The following is a 20393-nucleotide window of genomic DNA, read 5'->3' on the forward strand; positions in this document are numbered from 1 at the left end:
TTATTTATTTATTTGACAGAGAGAGATCACAAGTACACAGAGAGGCAGGCAGAGAGAAAGAGGGAAGTAAGCTCCCTGCTGAGCAGAGAGCCCAACGTGGGGCTCAATCCCCAGACCCTGAGATCATGACCTGAGCTGAAGGCAGAGGCTTTAACCCACTGAGCCACCCAGGCGCCCCCAAATAACCGTATTTTAACTGAGGGTACTACTTAATACAACAATCTGTATCTCACTTTGCCTATCAATACAAAATTTTATGTTCCAGTACTGAAGCATTTTTGTGCACGCATTACTCATTGTTTCCTCTGCGTTTATTCTCAGTGGAGGCAGAGAACAGTTAGACTCCTTTTTCCATAATAACCTCCTTTTACATCCTTGGAGAACTTCTGAGCATGCTGGCATGACTGGAGTTGGAACCCTCCCTAAGAGGCACTGGTGCACACTGGGATCCCAGCAGCAGGTGCCTGCAACGGGAAGAAACCCATAATGGCCAGGGAGATAACAGGGCTGTGGGCTGGCTCCCTTAGGGATGGCTAACAGTTCAAGTCAGAGTGTTCATGTGCAAGTGATTAACCTGGGTTGATCAGGGTTTTTTTGTTTGTTTTTTTAAGATTGTACTTATTTATGGGAGAGAGAGAAAGCGAGAGAAGGAACACAAGCACAGGGAAGCTGGAGAGGGAGAAGTAGGCTCCCCGCCAAGAGCATGGAACCCGATGTGGGACTAGATCCCAGGATGCCAGGATCATGACCTGAGCCGGAGGTAAGACACTCAATGACTGAGCCACCCAGGCCTCCCTTAAGGGTGGTTTTGACAGCACCGGAAAGTATATCCTGAGGTGCGGGGCACAGCAATAGGAGTTTCTAGAAGGCATAATACTGGATGTTGTAAGGTTGGGGAGCATCTAGGTGGGAGCTATGTGTAGCAGGGACAGAGGAAAAATATCTCCCAAGAGAAGGGCCTGGAAAGAGCTGGGTAAGCTGTGAAGGACCCAAACAAACAGGTGGAGATCCTGAGCAGAGGGCATTCCCAGCAGGGTGGTGAGCCAAGGCAGAAGCTGGGCACCCTGCTGAACAGTGTCCCAGGTACTTGGGTTCTTGGGTTCACCTGGTCACAATGGCCGTGAGCTTAGAGCAAAGGCTCAAGACAAGTCTCAGCAGCTGAGGTAAGAAGAATTCTCACTCTGTGCTATGCTCAGTCAGGAAGGGCTCTCAAAAGAGGAGCGCCTGGCCTTGCTGCATCTTGGAGTACTCAGGCTGCTACTTCAGAAAGCCCAGATTAAGCACACTCAGTACAGAAAACTCAAACTCATGGTCCTGAGGAGGTAAAAATTTTGACAGACTCCCCCAAAAGGTAAGACAAGCATAAACAGTCAGAAGGATGTTTTGAGAAAAATCTGACCCAAATCAGTTCTAGTTAAAATATCACTATCTACACTGAAATATTTGACTGAGCACAGAAATGACACGTAACATAATTCTGACTCAACTGTAACCAGGCACCGCCTGCCAGTCAGACTCTGAGGTCTCAGGAATCTCTGGAGGGCTCTTTACTCCTGTAAAGCACTTCTAAAATGTGCTTCTAAAGCACATTCCTATCCCAGAGCTGATCATATGAATATTCTCCCTTATAATCTCCAGGCAAGATCAGAATTACTGCTTAAGGATTTTCTAACGAAATCTTTACTACTCTGCTGTAGTTGACTCTTCCTTCCTGAATAAGAATTTAATCCACTTGAGAGTTTGTTTGGAGGTTCTAGCAGGGGAGCTCAGTTACTCATATACCCTTGACTATGGACTCTGGGAAACTGAGGGTTTCAGAGGGAAGGGGGATGGAGGGATGGGTTGGCCCAGTGATGGGTATTCAGGAGGGCAAGTATTGCATGGAGCACTGAGTTTTATAAAAACAAGCAATGAATCATGGAACACTACATCAAAAACTAATGATGTACTGTATGGTGACTAACATAACATAATAAGAAAAAAAAAAAAAGAATTTAATCCACTTGATTCAAAACCAGGTCTCAGACCTCTTTGGGTGAAGCTTCTCCTCTTTAGGGGTGGGGGAACGCCTAAAGTGCTCTTTGGTAATTTTCAAATTCGTATCATCTGACAGTAATTTAATTTAATTTAATTATTTAATCTCTGTGGTGAGAAAATTTAGTTTTTTCCTAACCTCTTCTGGTAACAGAGAGGTTTTATATAAAAGTATGAATGCATGAGTATACACACACTTACACATGTCCTTGTACACTCATTTCACAGACAAGAAAGCTGAAGTTAAATGATCTTCCTAAGATCACTCAGCTATTTATTAGTAAAAATGGACAGAAAGAAAATCTGCAAAATTCTTTCTCTGGTCTTTTTTTTTTTTTTAAGATTTTATTTATTTGACAGAGAACACAAGTAGGCAGAGAGGCAGGCAGAGGGGGAGAGAGAGAAGTAGGCTCCCTGCTGAGTAGAGAGCCCGATTCGGGGCTCGATCCCAGGACCCTAGGATCATGACCCGAGCCAAAGCAGAGGCTTTAACCCACTGAGCCACCCAGGAGCCCCCTTACTTTGGTCTTTCCCCCAATATATTATACCACTTCATTATAACACCTTAGTTTGTTATCATTCTTCAAAATTTCATTATAAATAAGTAAAAATTTTCTTAATTTCTCTCCAATCCTCCCTACCTTCTACCCATAACTGTGTCCTTTTCTTTGCCAGACCCTCACATTTCCAGTATGAAAAACAGATAAATAAAAAATAATTTCAGTGGGACCTTCTATATTGTGTACAAAGTAGAAATTATGATGTTGTTAAAATTGCCCTGAAAGTTGAGGCAGTGTATTTCTTTGAATATCATTTAGAAAAATGGATTCATAAACTGTGGATACACTACACAATAGAAGATAACAAAAGTGTAGACTACAGGTCCTTTTGCAAAAACTAAGGGCATAACTGACTTAATTAAATTAGTTATATTTGTAATTCCTTTCTTTCCTGTTCTTTCCAATGTTATGTTTTCTGTTAGATTTCTGACTAATGTGAAGAGGGCATTTGTAGGTAGCTGCCTGGGGTCAGGGATAGGGCAAACAAAGGCCTGCTTCCTGACATACTCAACACATTCTACACACTACTACAAGAGTCCCTGCTTTGGTGTGAGCCAGAGACCCAGTGAGGACATCGGGAGTGGGCAACCATACTGCGTGAAGACACATTTTAACTGGGACTAGTTCGGGTCCATTCAGCGTACACTCACTGGGCTCCCACCTATGCCACGCACTGGAGAAATAAAGACAAATGTCCTTGAGGTGCTCTAAATAATATGAAGGAAAACAAACATATTAGCTGATAATGGCAGCATCAGGTAGTGAGAGAAAAGAGAGTCAAGCACTTGGGAAGCGCAAGAGTGGGGTCTGGCTAATGGAGAAACTAAGGCAAGGTAGTTGATGTGTTCTATTAGGTCTCCAGGCTTTTAAAGCCTCACAAAGCTACAAGTTTCAGTAGTACTGATTACGACCAATAACTAGACTTAAATGTTTAAAAATCAAGAAGGAATGGTGTAGGTTAAGAAAATTACAATTACTATGCTGAATTTTGGACTTAGTTTTTTCCCTTGCCAGGCTTCCTTTCTTTCTTCTTCTTCTTCTTCCTTTTTTTCCCTGATGGTCTTAAGACACTGGTGAACAGGCCTCATAACTGGTAGAGTAGGAAACTATACAATGCTTAAAAGAATCTTTACTTAATCCCATGACCTATTCTTTTACACTTTGACATTAAAACTTTAAGTCACTCATTGGCTAAGATGAACTGGCCTGGCCAAAGCCAAGGGCTCTGAAAAAAATGTAAACAACAATAGATACCTGTATTTCTCCAGTCAGCTGGCAGCACTGAGACTCTGACTTCCCTAAAGAACCCCTCTTCTGTGCTTATTAGTTAGCAGTCCACTGGAATAAAATACTATATGCCTTGATTGTTTTAACATGGAGACACTGCACATTTTTCTCACCAACATGGTGTGAAAGAGGGTCTATGAAACCTCTGTTGGCTTCTCAGCCAACAGTTAAGAAACCTTTGTCGGGACTAGGAAACACCAAGAGCTGTGGCCCTGACTGCTGGCTTTGGGACAGATCTGTAGCTAAAGGAATGAGGAAATGCTTGTTTTAATTTCTTTCTTTTTTTAAAAAAATTTTTTTAATTTTTAAAAATTTCTTTTCAGTGTACCAGAATTCATTGTTTATGCACCACACCCAGTGCTCCATGCAATACGTACCCTCCATAATACCCACCACTGGGCTCACCCAACTTCCCACCACCCCCCGCCCATTCAAAACCCTCAGACTGTTTTTCGGAGTCCATAGTCTCTCATAGTTCATCTAACCCCTCCAATCCGAATTGTTTTAATTTCTTAATCTTTTTTTCCCCCTTTTGATAGAATTAGGGCTAAATTTAACCTGTAAAATCTGCATGTAATATTTTTAATCTATAAGTGAATAAAATTACATACATACACATTATAATGACAAATTAAATCCACCCATTAATTTGTGAAATAGAACAGTAACAGCACTGCTACATTTACCTGTGCAAGAGATAACCCTTCTCCTGACTTTTACCCTAAACATCTTTTCCAGTTTTACCACTTATATATACATTGTTTAGTTCTGTTTCTTTTTGAGCTTGCCAAAAATGATATCTCACTGTATGCAGTGTTCTGCAACTTTTTTCTTTCATTGTTACTAAGATTCAGCCCTGCTGTTGCATGCTGCTGTAGTTTATTTACTGCTATAAAATATTACAATGTAAACATACTAAAATTTATTGGTGTCTTTTCCTTCTGGTGGAAATCTGAGTTTTTTCAGCACTTTGCTATTATAACGTTGCCATGAATATTTGTCCAATTTCACCTGTGTACAAACGCAAAAGTATTTCTAGGTAAACAGTGAGCTGGGGGACAGCAAGGATATGCTGAGTTGTGAAGAATGTGAGATCCAACTTCAAATACTAAATTTTTCTCCAAATTAATTACTAGCCTAATTTTTGAATTAATTTACACCTTTACCGGCAGTGCATAAACATTCCCACTGATTCACATTCAGAGACACTGGCCATTGTTAGACTTCTTTATTTTTGCCAGTCTGGTAAGTAAAAATGGTATCTTATTGTGACCTTCATTTGCACTTCCTCAATTACTAATGAGGCTGAACATCTTTTCACGTTAAATTGCCATTTGTGTTTTTTCTGAAATATCTTTTCATGTCATTTGCCAATTTTCCTTTTTTTTATTTTTATTTTTAAAAAAATTTTATTTATTTATTTGACAGTAGATGGAGAGGCAGGAGAGAGAGAAAGAGAGAGAGAGGGAAGCAGGCTCCCCGCCGAGCAGAGAGCCCGATGTGGGACTCGATCCCAGGACCCTGAGATCACGACCCGAGCCGAAGGCAGCGGCTTAACTCACTGAGCCACCCAGGTGCCCCGCCAATTTTCCTTTTGGGATGTTTGCCTTTTTTACTGATTATAATAGGTCTTTATCATAGGTACTATTGATACATTAAAAAGCCCAAATTAGCACGCATGAGGCATCATGGAGATGCCCAGACATGACAGGTAGAGATATCTGGTTGGCTTCTACATGCTTCAGCTCCAGCCACCACTGCCTTCAACCCATGTAAGACCCCATGCCAGAACTACCCAAATGATTCCTTTCTCAATTCCTGATCCACAGAATCCATGACAGAAAATAAAACGATTGCTGCTATTTTCAGCCAGTAAGTTTTGAATAGGATATATACATCAATAGACAACTGGAAGCCTTATTGAGCACAGATATTGCATAAAAAATTGTGAAAGTAATTTCATATTTCTATTCAACGATCCTAAGTAAAGAATAACATGAAAGCCGAAAAAACATTTTGTATTAATAGTAATATATTGTATATATATATTGTATTATTATTGTAATTATTGCCTACATTGGTGCTATCTTGAGATCTCAGTATTATTCAGAGCACTTTCATTTTAGTAGATCACGCCTGAAACTGCTGATTTCATATAAATTTAGGATTCTATTACCCAGCTTAATGAAGGCTGGGTATTACATCATGATTGCCATATTTTACTTACAACATAACAAAGAAAAAGAAACAGAATACTTAGATACATCTAATTGGTCTTTTTAAAACTGATTTGGGAGAGAGACAGAGACACACAACAAGGAGTGGGGCAGGGCAGAGGGAGAGAGACAATCTTAAGCAGGTTCCATGCCCACTGTGGAGCCTGACTTAAGGCTTGATGTCACAACCCTGAAAGGACAAAATTTCATTTTATCTGAGCCAAAATCAAGAGCTGGATGCTTAAGCAACTGAGCCACCCAGGTGACCCTAACTTAGTCTTTTAGTTACGAATGGGATGAGATTTATCATTTGTTAAAATGTCCAATGCTACCAGAAAGCTCATAGATAGTTTCAGATTTTAAAAAATACTGCCTAAATACCGAGTAATATATAGAATTGTTGAATACCTGAAACTGATTTAACACTGTATGTTAACTATACCAGAATAAAATAAAATAAAATAAAATAAAATAAAACACTGCTTAAATAAACACACCTATTTTTCAAGGAAAGTGTTTGAAGGTAACTAAATTCACTAAACAAGCTCCAGTGCATTGAAAAAATTACTAATTCTTTTTATTATTCTGATCTAGCCATAAGAGACATTGTAAAAGCTTTTAAAAATGGTAACACAACAATTGACATGTATAGTAATAATTGCTCTTTTAGAGAAAAGGAGAAATTATGGAAACAACTCTGAAACTACTGTATATTATCACAATACAAACCTGAATTTAAGTAGTCCCAACAAATGAACAAATATGAACCCTCAGTGTCTAGTTGGTATAATACACTAGCGTATTACACAGGCAGAAGTTTGTTCCTAATTTAATGGGATCAGATCACAATATATACAAAATTTAAAAATGTAACAAAGAAATCTAAAGTGACAAACATCCCATATTTTGATAATATTCATAAAAATCAGAGAAAAACATTAGATAGGACTTATAACATTAAGATGGCAATACCTTGAGGCTAGAAAATTCCAAAGGAAAACTTAGAGGTCAGAATGAAAACAGAGTTGATCAAAGGAAATTAGAAATTCTGGGAAAAAGTTCTAAATAAGTATATAATATAGAGCTAGAAAGAAAATTAGATTTTGGGGGGATGAAATAAAAAATAGGAGACTAGTGATGGTTGGGTGGCTCATTGGCTAACTGCCTTCGGCTCAGGTCACAACTTCAGGGTCCTAGGATTGAGCCCCGCCCTGGGCTCCCTGCCCAGCGGGAAGCCTGCTTCTCCCTCTGCCTGCTGCTCCTCCTGCTTGTGCTCACACTCTTTCTGACAAACAAATAAAATCTTTAAAAAAAATAGGAAATTGTAATTTGAATCACAAAGAATAATAACTGGGCTCAAAGAATAAAACAATGTAAATAATAAGGAACAGTCATAAAGTTATTATAATGTTATTTTTATAGTGCTAAAGTTATGAACCAAGGAGACGAATATAAATTACAGGGAGAAAACTGCCTGTTTGACATAAGGAGACAGACAGCATGTACATTTTACATGTCTAAATAAAGTCTTGATTACATATTCTTTAGTAAGTTACAAATGAAACATCTAAAATAAAACTGCTTTTTAATTTCAACTGTTGTTATAATTTGCTAAAAAGAACAAAATTTTTGAGATTTTTGTATAAAGACATGCAAAATTAAACAAAAATGTCTAGGATTGTAAAACAATGGTTGTTTTCCAAACACGCTGCTGGGTGTCATGAAAATAAAAATTCAAAGCAAAGACATAGTGAAACTCGAGGAAGCAAATCAAAACTGGTAATGAAAAGATCAAAAACATTCAAGACAGACCCACCTAAATAAAACATTCATTATCCATCATTTCCGTGAGTCCTGAAAAATGTAAGGATGACAGACAGCAATGACTGGCATGAAACATCCAGTTATGTCATCTCTCATGGACAAAACCACATAATATTTGCAGATAAACGACTCACAAGTCCATTTGCTTGCAGATAACCTGATCTAACACAAACCCTGAAATATTTTGAAACTTTTAAGAGGTTTTCACATTGAACCATTATGTTCATGATGGTTAAAAATCCTTAGATTTATAGATGCACACTTTTTTATACTTGGTCTTCAGTGTTAAGTGAATATAATTGACAACTCAACATAAAACTGTGGTATAACAATATAGAACACTAAAAACTCCCCAATATATAACACTACGCTATGCCCACTATTATAAAAATCAGAAACAAAATCTAGTAATTTCCAAATACTTTTTATTGTTGATCAAAGATTTTTGCTCTTTTATTGTAGATTTCGTTTTCCTTTTAAAGGGATTGATAACATTAGGGTGCCTCGGTGGCTCAGTCGGTTAAGCATTTGACACTTGATTTTAGCTCAGGTCATGATCTCAGGATCGTAAGATCAAGCTCCATGAAGGGCTCTGAACTCAGCAGGGCATCTGCTTGAGATCCTCTCTCCCTCTCTGCCCCGACCACCCCATTTGTGTGCACATGCATGCTCTCTCTCTCAAACAAACAAACAAACAAATAAATCCTTAAAGGGATTTATAATGTCATTTACCTGTAAATGCACAATTCTCAGGAATATATCTTCTCTCATGCTCATCTCAATATCAAAACGAGAAAGTCTTTTGTCTGCTTCTGTACTCGCTGCCCGTACTTCTTTGTCAGAGGAAACATGCTGGGGAAAGTCTAGCATGGTTCGTTCCACTGTCAATAGAGGAAAATACCATAAGGACTCATCAGATCAGTTCTAAGAAAAATACCTCCTACCTAGATGAATGATCATCCTAATTTAAGTTTTTCATTTCATACTTTCTATAAAGGTTCCTAAGGCTATCAAGAAACAGCATCTAATGCAGGATTGGCTATGGCAGTGGCATTATTAGGAACAATAAGGGTGTACACTGAGTACTTACCAAAGTATGTTTAGGGTATACTTTGTTACGAGGGAATGCAGGAGGATAAAGACATAGTTCTCATAGTGATGCAGTTTATAGTCTGGGATGTGGGAGTGCGGAACAGTACATGAAAAGATAAAGAACAATACAGAATAGAGCAGCTTACTTGTCAATGGATGGGATAGTAACAACCACAGCAATACTAAGAACTGGAGCACTATGTAATGCCTTATGGGGAAGGCTGGACCTTAGGATGGGCAGGGCAAGAGGAAGACCTCAGGAGAGATTTTGAGAAGCAGAGACTACAAGTGCTGGGACTGGAAGATACAGAGGATGTTTTAGAAAAAGGCAGGTGAATTTAGTGGGTAGGGGTTTGTTTGGAATACAAATTCTTAACCTTTACTACAGACAGATTCCTTAGAGAACCTAATCAAAACCCCTCCCCCAAATGCAAACATTCATACAAGCATAAAAAGTTCCACACTGTTACAGAAGAGTCCCAGAAATCTCAGGGGACATATCCGGTAAGCAGCTCAATATTGGGGCTATTCCTGTTACATGATGGTGGTAATGCAGTCTGCTCTAATTTTCACATATTAAAATTGTTTCTTGGGTTTTTCATATATTTGTATTTTGACTTTTATTGGGCAGAAATCTGATGTCAGTGAAATAACCCATAGTATAGGAAAAAAATGAGTATGGTTTGTAGGGATGGTTGTAGCTATCCTGTGACAGTGAATACATGTTCATTATATTTAGTGCTTTGAAGGTATTCTAAAGAGGTAAAACTTCCACATGTGATATATGGTAGAGAGCAGGACATACCAAGAAATTGTCCAGTTAAATGAGCTACCTAAAATGACTGACACTTATGTCAGTCTTCTTAAAACATTGCTACAAATAAAGCTGTATAAAGTTCCTCAAATATCTGAATAAATTAATAAGGTATGGTTTAAAAAATCAAGTTAAATAATTATTCTTTTTTTTAATTTATTTTTCTATTAACATATAATGTATTATTAGCCCCAGGGGTACAGGTCTGTGACTCACCAGGTTTACATACTTCACAGCACTCACCATAGCACATACCATCCTCAACTGTTCATAACCCAACCACCCTCTTCATACCCCACTCTCCCCAGCAACCCTCAGTTTGTTTTATGAGATTAAGAGTCTCTTATGGTTTGTCTCCCTCCCGATGCCATCTTGTTTCATTTATTCTTTTCCTACCCCCCAAACCCCTCATGTTGCTTCTGACTTCCTCGTATAAGGGAGATCATAAGATAATAGTCTTTCTCTGACTGACTTATTTTGCTAAGCATAATACCCTCTAGTTCCATCCACATCGACCCAAGTGGCAAGATTTCATTTCTTTTGATGGCTGCACAGTATTCCATTGTATATATATACCACATCTTCTTTATCCATTCATCTGTTGATGGACATCTAGGTTCTTTCCATAGTTTGGCTATTGTGGACATTGCTGCTATAAACATTCGGGTGCACGTGCCCCTTTGGATCACCACATTTGTATCTTTAGGGTAAATACCCAGTAGTGCAATTGCTGGGTCATAGGGTAGCTCTATTTTCAACTTTTTGAGGAACCTCCATGCTGTTTTCTAGAGTGGTTGCACCAGCTTGCATTCCCACCAACAGTGTAGGAGGGTTCCCCTTTCTCCGCATCCTTGCCAGCATCTGTCATTTCCTGACTTGTTAATTTTAGCCATTCTGACTGGTGTGAGGTGGTATCTCATTGTGGTTCTGATTTGTATTTCCCTGATGCCAAGTGATGTGGAGGACTTTTTCATGTGTCTGTGGGCCATCTGGATGTCTTCTTTGCAGAAATGTCTGTTCATGTCCTCTGCCCATTTCTTGATTGGATTTAAATAATTATTCTTTAAGGATTTCATATAAAATATGTACTTTTATGTCCCTTGATTTAAAAAAGAATGGAATAGAACTAAAATTTCATACACACAGCACTTGTTTGATAGTTAACTATATAGTTACAGTTTGTTTACTTTTTAAAATTAGCTCAAGAAAAAATTATGAAAAAAAAAAATGAATTTCTCCAGAACTAAAATGACCAGAACAAAATGCAGGAGCCTAAAATTGGAAACATATTCTTAAACAAACAATAACACTAAAAACCATTTCCTTCCTTACTTTACCACAAAGACCTGAAGCAGACTTATGCTCTCACTGCCAAACTATAAATAGTACCTGACACTAGATGAATGAGGTTTTGACAGCTATTGCAGAAGGCAGATCGAACTCTGAGAACAGTATGTATACTAATAAGAGAAAGTTAGCCTTTAAAAAGCTACTCCTAGAGGTGCCTGGGTGGCTCAGTGGGTTAAGCCTCTGCCTTCGGCTCAGGTCATGATCTCAGGGTCCTGAAATCGAGCCCTGCATTGGGCAGTGGGGAGCCTGCCTCTCCCTCTCTCTTTGCCTTCCTCTCTGCCTACTTGTCGTTTCTCTCTCTGTCAAATAAATAAATAAGATCTTAAAAAATTAAAAATAAATAAAAAATAAAAAATAAAAAGCTACTCCTAAACTCAGAAATTTTTATAATTAACTCACAAAGATGAGCTTATGGGACAGCAAGAATATCAGAAAACTTAAAGTATATTTAAAAGGTATATTATTGGGGAAGAAGGAGAATTTAAGTCATTTTTTAAAAGATTTTGTTTTTCCCCACTGATTTCTGTATTTGTTTAATGTATAAGTCACCAGGCTGGCATACCATTTTGGCCATACATGACAGAAGAACTGAGGCTCTGAATGAAGGACAAACCACATACAGGAAGGGAGAGACACATGAAGCTGCCTTCTGGGAAAACTGCCAAACGGGGACCAATTCCATCCCTCTGACTTTGACTATTGAGACCAACCAGATCTTTTTTATTCAGGAGTTTTAACTCAAGACTTTTAGCCAGATTTAGTGGCCAATAATCAGAGTGAAGCAGGTGGTGGTTAAGAGGCAGAAAATGAAACACAAGAGGTAAGAGAGTCCCTATTAGAGGACATAAGGTAGGGAACTCTTGGTGTTGAGGAGCTGATGTGGGTAAAGAGATGACTACAGCACTAGGGCCGTGCAGGATTTTGGACAACCTACCAAATTCCAGAATACATATAAATCTTTATGATATCCAATTCTACAGATAACCTATGTTCCTACAAATCCTGGATACACAGCCAAGGCTGCTTAGCCATGATTATACTCCAGTGTATACCTAACCCTTAGAGACAACGGACATGAATCTTCCTTTTAACTCAAAAGGTCTAATACTTATATTACAAAGATAATATATTTTAAGTGTAGGAAATAGAGAAAATAGAAAACTGAGAAAGGCAGAAAAGAATAGATTTTTAAAAACCAACTGAAAACCCAACACTCAAGAAATCAGCAATTATTAAAATTTGTATTTTCTTCTGGTTTTCTTCTCTGTGTGATTTTTAAAAAAATGTTATTAAATACTGTTCCTCAACATGATTTTAATGGCTATACAGTGTTGCAGAGGCTGAATGTATTATTACTTGGCCTTTCTATTGGTTGGCACCCAGGGCTTGTTTCCAAGCTTTTGCTATGACAGAGTGCCTGTTTAAATATAAATGTATACACAATTTTCCTGTATCTGATTATTTCCTTAGATTAAATGCCTGGATGCAGAATTGCAGGGCGAGGATATGAACTTCTTAAGAGTTTCGATGCATTATGTTAAAATACTCTCTAGAAAGCAGCTGTAGCAAGAAGGTACATTTTGGAGTACCAATGCTAACATAATAAAAAATTTTAATCTTATTTAACTGAATTCTAGGCAATTAATTAATGATTATGGAAAAACCAATGTCTTGTAAAATTGGAAAATGGATTGACTGCCCAAAGAGAATGCATAAAATGGTTTATGATGCCTACAAAACGAAATATCAAGGTGTTTCTGTGTCCTACTCACCTATATACTTTACTTCTACATCTGCCAGTGCTTGCAAACAATTCTCATAAGTTACTTCCTCAACGTCAAGCATGCCAATAGCATCGTACACTTGTTTGGTCTGCACAATGAGCTCCTCGGTTCTTGTTTTAATTTGCTCTGGTGAAAGATCCCATCTTAAAACATTTCTGCCAGCCACAGTATAGGAAGACATTGCCTGAAGGGGAGACATCACTTCTCTTCCTAAAGTCATTCTGAGTAAAATCCTGGAACCACCAACTCTAAAAGAATCAGAAAAAGAATAAAAATTAAGCATTTGTTGGTTCAAAGTCAATATACAAATGTTTATTATCTAATCAAAATAAAAAGAACTTTATTTATTTTATTTTTGAATATTTTATTTTAAAAATAATAAATAATAAGTAATATTTATTTATTTATTTATTTGACACAGAGAGATCACAAGCAGGCAGAGAGGCAGGCAAAGAGAAGCGAGGAGGAAGCAGGCTTCCCACTGAGCAGAGAGCCTGAAGCCAGACTCAATCCCAGGACCCTGAGATCATGACCTGAGCCAAGGCAGAGGCTTTAACCCACTGAGGCACCCAGGCGCCCCATATTAAATTAATTAAAATCTAAATAAATAAATAAATACTCTGAGAGAGAGAGAGAGCAAGAGAGGGAACACAAGCAGGGGGAGTGGGAGAGGGAGAAGCACGCTCCCCGCTAAGCAGGGAGCCTGATGCAGGGCTTGATCCCAGGACCTTGGGATCGTGACCTGAGCCAAAGGCAGACGCTTAACGACTGAGCCACCCAGACACCCCTAAAAAGAACTTTTTATTAAAATTCAGCAAATCTCTTTCAGGTGAACACAGAAGCACAAAACTAAATGCTTTTGCATTTTTTTTCCCCTCCCTGAATGCAGATTTAATGGAATTAGTGGTTACCAAACACTGAATTGGTTATGTAATTAACTCATGTTGAGAAATAAAGTTAGATGTCAATTCAATAATATTGTCCTTTATAAATTAAACCAGTAATCGTTTTGATTTAAATGTTTTTCCTGTGCTGGGTGCCTGGCTGGCTAATGACTCTTGATCTTGGGGTTCTAAGAGAAGGCCCCATATTGGGTGTAGAGATTACTTACAAAAATAAAAATCTTCAAAAAAATAAAAATTAAAAAGAACTAAATGTTTTAAATGTTTTTCTGTGCTAACATCTACCTACAATGTAACAGACTCAAAAAATACTTTCGGATTCAGAAAGGAAACATTTTCAAAATGCTCTTTTTACAATGAACACCAATGTAAAAATTTTCTTTTTACAAAGATTTCATGTACATCAACTATGGCAATTTTAATTTAAGACTTGGGAAATAACTCTGGTTGCTATGATGTTATTCTAAAAGATAAAAAGAGATGAAGTGTATGATACCAATCCTTCACCTCCTTAAAACTCTCAAACTAATAATTAATGCCATGTGTGTATATATGTAATACATACCATGTGATATAATTTTAGAGCTTGTGAATAAAATTATAATTAATAGCTAACATTTGTTGTGTGTTTAGGCACTGTACTAAAGACTTTCCATTTATTCACTCAGTCCTCACAACAAAACTATAAGGCAGATCCTGTGGTTATTCTCATTTTACCAAAGAGGAAACTATAACACAAAAAAATTAAGTAACTTGTCCAAGGTCACACAGCTGGTTATATGGTGGGAGCTAGGATAAAAAACCAGATAGTAGAGATCCAGAATCTACACTCTTAACTACTCTGCTAAACTTACTCTTATTATATTACGAGACCCCAAAACAACCTTATGTGGTAGGCAGCACATTATTCCCTTTTAATAGATGATGCAGCTGAGGCTTGGACAGGCTAAGTGACTTATTTAAGGTCGTTCTTTAACAGATACTTATGACCATATACTTTCTGGTCATTGTGGCAGGTATCAAAGAGAAGCAGGCAAACTGAGTAGGGCTCCACTATTATAAAACAGTGAGAGGGGCGCCTGGGTGGCTCAGTGGGTTAAGCCTCTGCCTTCAGCTCAGGTCATGGTCTCAGGATCCTGGGACTGAGTCCCGTATCTCTGCTCAGCAGGGAGCCTGCTTCCCTCTCTCTCTGCTGCCCCCCCCCCACTTGTGCTTTCTCTCCTCCCTTCTCTCACTCTCTGTCAAATAAATAAATTCTAAAACAAACAAACAAACAAAAAACAGTGAAGAGATGAAGTGATAAACTATTATATTGTACTGAGATGAGCACTATGACAGGAATAAGCAGAGGGAACTGTGAAATACCACAGAAGGAACTTTTCTAGGAAGATTTTCCAGAGCGTACAAGGAGCAAGCCAAGATCTGGATGATATCCAGAAATTATCCAAATGCCAAAAGCTGTAAGGAGAGAGGTCTGATAAGGTCAGTAGGGACTAGAGAATGAAAAGTCTTGGGAATCACTAAAAATTTCAGCTTTATTCTGAGGGCAGTGAGAAAGCCAACGAAGGGTTTTAATCAGCTAAGAGATGAAGTAAGATACACATTCTAGAGAAATCACCCAAATTATAGTGAGTTGAAAGGTTTGGAAAAGAGAGATCATACTAGAGGAAAGCTATTACAGTAAATCGGGCATAATGTTATGGTATCCTGAACTCGGAAACAGGGGGAACTGGAGTGACTTAGTAGATATTTAGGAAGTTGAATCAATATGACGTGGTCTTTGGTTTAGAGGTGGGGAGTGAGTCAATGATGCTGTCCAAGATTCTGTCTTGTAACTGGATGGATGGATGATGGTGGTACCATCACTAAAAGAGGAAATTTAGAAGAAAGTGGCTTTTTGTGGGTAAAAAGAGAAATCCAATTTTGGACATGCCAAGTCTGAAGTGGCTATAGCACATGTAAGTGGAATTCATTAATATTATGTGGTAATTGGAGTCACAGGGCTGGTTGAACTGGCCCAAGGGAGTCTGCAGAATAAGAACAGGACAACTGAGCCTTAACTCTAGTTTAAGCATTGAGGTAGAAGGAAAACCAAGCCAGAATGGATTTAGAAAGTCGTGAAAAGCAAACATAGAAAAAGGGAGGGCGTGCAATAGGGCCAAATGTATATATTTCAAGAGAGTTGAAAGAGTCTGTTAAATTTAGCAGCAGGAATGTCCCTGATGGCTCTGGGAAGAGCAGTGTCAGCGGGATGCTAGTGGTGGAAGTCAGAATCCTACGACTGAGAGGGAGGAAGAACGTTAAGAACTGGAGAGTACATCTAAGCAATTCTCTAGAGCTGAATGTATTTTAGAGAACAGAGACTAAAGTCTCAGTAAAATAAAACAGGTAAAGTAGGAATACTTAGGTTATAGTAAAGAAGTATGGGTTTGAATTTAAGAATTCAAAGGTGAAGCAATCTGACAAGATCCAGGACATTTACCCCGAAGTGAACGGTTGATATAAATGAGGTGAAAGGGTGCAAATGACCAGCAATCTAGGATGGACAAATTGTTTACGTGAGGGGTGCCTGGGTGGCTCAGTTGGTTAAGCGTCTGCTTTTAGCTCAGGTCATCTCCGGGTCCTGGGATTGAGCCCCACGTCACACTCCCTGCTCATTGGAGAGCCTGCTTCTCCCTCTCTCTCTCCTGCTCCCCCTGCTTGTGGTCTCTCTGTCAAATAAATAAATAAAATCTTTTTTTTTTTTTTTTAATCATCTATGTGGACATTGGAGTTAGCTAAAGCTTGGTAGCTGAGTTGGTAGTAGAAAGGAAGACTGAGCCAAAAACCAAAGTCTTCAAAGACTGGAGAAGACAAACCAGGTAGTTGGTGGAGGATATCACGAACAGGGCATAGAATGAGAAAAGCAGACTGTGAGCCTCGAAGGGGTTTTTATTTAATGGTGAAGAAGTGCTGGTCTGGGAGCATAACTGGGGGCAAGGCAGCAGCTGGGGAACAAAGAAGATGTGGTCTTTCCTCCTTCCATTGTGGTATATGGGGTGTAGAAGAAAGAGGGAGATAGAGAAAATATTTTCCCCAGGCTTGAGTGGATTCCAGGAAAGGTTAATAGAAGAAAAGACAATCCAGAGAGTATAAAGAAAGTGAAGGAGTTTATCATGGGACAAGGGTTCCAGAAATTGCAAGAGAGAAGTCTAGGAGTAGAACAGATAGCTAGATAGGTGTGGGTTGTCCAGCCATTTACTGCTTCCCTCTAACTAAGTAGATATACATTTGTTTCACGGCACCCATGAATCAATAAGCCCCCCTGCCCCAGTCCATGATCTGTGAAGGTGGTTGTCTCTACCCACAGAACTCCTATTCCTAATGTATATAATTGAGCAAGCTTATGTCCTTGATAGCAGCTGACATCTACCTTAGAACAAAGAGTAGAACCTGACTTATGATGAAACAAACACTGTGAACAGAAGACTAAGGGAAGGAAAGCAAATATTTACTGATATCCCAGAACCCCTATGGTCAATTACTTCTGAAACCTGACCTACAGCTACTTTCCAGTTATGTTTATGCCAGTTTGAAGGCAGTTTTATGTTATTTACTTCATAGAGGATCCTAACTGATAAAAGAATGAGCATACACACACAAAAGTATGAAGGTCACAACAAGAAATGATGGATGACTGGGGGGTCTTAAATGCTTGGTGATGGCTAAGAATAATAGGTATGCAAAGTTCAATGTGTGGAGTTGGCTAAAAGTGTCCAAAATAATTATTTCCATAATCCCCCTATGGCAAGACAGAACTGAGGCTCAAGGAGAAGTCAGCCATGACCACAAATGACTGGCTTTCCAAGGAAGTTCTAGTATAAGTGAAGAGGCTAGCCCTGGGATTGCTGATGTAATGACCAGCAAGTGATGACTGAAACATAGCACTTCTGCACCTTGACCACCCTGGTCTTTTCTCAACTCTTTCAAGTAAAAACCAATTATTACTAATTTTCATTATTGTTACACACCTTTAAGGGAAAATAACTTTTACTGATAAGATGAACCTCTACTAGTTTTCCTTTATTTCCCAATATTTGTCTAAAGGTTGAATGTGTGATCACAGCATACATGATTTTAACTCAGTGAAATTAGCAAAGATATGAGCACCTCTACCCTGGCTGAAAAGACAGACCCATAATTACCCTTGTACAGTTTCTTTTGGAATTAATGAAAACATACCCCTTCCTTGAAGTGATAATATTCCCCGAATACAGAAGGGATAAAAAGAAAGCAACAGAAGTTAGAGACCGTATGGGGGGAGGGGGGTTGGGAGAAAGGGGAGTGGGGTTATGGACATTGGGGAGGGTATGTGCTTTGGTGAGTGCTGTGAAATGTGTAAACCTGGTGATTCACAGACCTGTACCCCTGGGGATAAAAATACATGTTTATAAAAAATAAAATAAATAAATTAAATTAAAAAAAAAAAGAAGTTAGAGACCGTAATTTTATGGGTCAGAAGAACACAATATATTTTTTTACCTTATACTTTTCTCACCTTCTAGGATTCTGTTTTAATTTCATTTAGGATTCATAATTCTTGTTACCAAAGAAAAGGAGACAAAAGGATTCCCTCCGATTTCTAACTAAAACATTGTGATCTATTGAAAATTTTTCTACCTGTATTGTCTCCGCTTTTCCTCTTCCATCATCATTTTGTTGAATATCCCTATTCCCCTTTGTTACGATTTCAAGCTCATTCAACCCTTCAGATGCTGGTACCTTTGTCTTTTCTTCCCCTTCAGTGGCTCTGCAGCCCTGCAGAGCTGCACCTGTGCGGGAAACCAGTGCACCTGCAATCACTCTATCAAATGTGATTGTACCCTTGAGAATCTGGTGAGGATTTTTCTGGTAACTTTTTGCAACTGCGAAGTACCAAAGTTGAAAGCAGGCAACACAGCATGATGCTGTCTTCTCTACAGGAGTTATTACATGCAATTATTTGAAAATGAGACTCTAGATTAAAGCTGAGATTTCTACTATATAATTAAACATTAGTTTGTTTGCTTTTCTTTCTATAAACTTCCAGGCTCTATCAGTCCTGTACCACCCATACCTTCTTCATTGTCTCTTCTCTCTTTAAAGCACTTTTCAACACAGAACTCTAAAATTTTTGACTAAGAAATAATACAGAATACTATAATACTATACTATAATGGAATACTATAAAGGAAGGGGCATTTGTTACTGCTCCTGGGTCCTGTGTCCCACAGGACAAATAAGGTTTAGGAAATAAACAAACAAACAAACCAAAAAAACCAAGTGACATAGATTTTGAAAGACATCATCAGGTTGCAGAATTTCATCTAGAAATATGAACAAGCTACAATTATTCTTAGTTAATTACTGTCTTAAAAGTTTTGCAAAACATTTTATGGAACTACTTTCAGAAATGCTGTGACTTACTGAATTCATATTCTTTTGAAGCATAGTTTAATTTCCATTTCCTGCCATCAGGGCTTCTTTGACCATTCCTATTCATCCAAATCTGAGATTCTATCACTTTTTACTTATGCCATTCATTTTAGGCATTTAAATTACTATCACCCACCTGTTCAATTGGCTTGACTCATACTCTGAATTACACTAGGGCTTTCCCAAGCACAATAACCATGTCTTTTGTCAAAATCCCCAACTCTAACACAAGGCACACTGCTGAGCACACAGTAGGTGCTCACTGTATACCTGAAAGGAAATGGGACTGATGTGGCTAACTCACTGCAGCAACACTATCTTCCTTCAACATCACAAATAAATATCCACGCAGGGAGATGTGTTTTCTTAGAGTCAGGACTAAAGCAAAGATCATTCCTGCAAAGCCTCTTAACTTCTATTCTCCCAAATTTATATTTTATCCATGTCCTCATCCCTTCTCTAAAGTGGTGGCACAGCATTTCCTAAAACTTGCCCCAATTCTTTAAAACACCTGGCAAACAGTCCTAGTACTGACCTCAAAACTAATGTTTATCCCTCAGCTACTGGGGACTGCAATGCTCCCAGAATTCAACTTTCAATCTTAACTCAAATTTCACCTTCTCTAGGAAGCCTTTTTTGACTACCTTCAGCTGTTTTAGGAATTATTGCTCTGTTAACCGGTATTACATGTCCAGTGACCAAAGCACTTACCAGACTGAAGAGTAATCACCTATTGACTTGGTTGTGTGTCCAACAGACCTTGAGCAGAGACTGGGTTTTCGTGATACATGGAGACCCTGACCCTAACACAGTTTGAGGTACATGTTTATTTCAATAGTGATAGGCTTACCCCAAAAATTCCACTTAAGGTTATTTAATACTTTTCTTCTATTAGCTACATGTCCAATATACAAGTCATTCTATTTCAGCGTATTTAGCCTCTGTAGAGCATTAGATAAAGCTCTGATCTGCAATCAGATAAGATGGTACAGACTGGAAAAAACAGCACCTACTGGATTCCAGCATCCTGAATGTTGCTAATAATTTTTCTTCTAAATCAACTCTTGCACAGGAAC

At 38.4% G+C, this 20393-nt stretch overlaps 1 protein-coding gene across 3 annotated transcripts in view; it reads right to left on the reverse strand.

Annotated features, from left to right (window-relative positions):
- NLN (neurolysin) overlaps positions 1-20393 on the reverse strand; it is a 152783-nt gene that overhangs the window by 98102 nt on the left and 34288 nt on the right. For all 3 annotated transcript variants that reach the window (XM_082723050.1, XM_082723051.1, XM_082723049.1), the window contains exons 2-3: positions 12950-13209; positions 8654-8802 (exon numbers count right to left, since the gene is read on the reverse strand). In XM_082723050.1, coding sequence (XP_082579176.1) covers positions 8654-8802; positions 12950-13209 — 409 coding nt within the window. The remainder of the gene's footprint in view (positions 1-8653; positions 8803-12949; positions 13210-20393) is intronic.

Source organism: Mustela nivalis (genome assembly GCF_964662115.1).
Source record: "Mustela nivalis genome assembly, chromosome: 3".
Taxonomy (NCBI): domain Eukaryota; kingdom Metazoa; phylum Chordata; class Mammalia; order Carnivora; family Mustelidae; genus Mustela; species Mustela nivalis.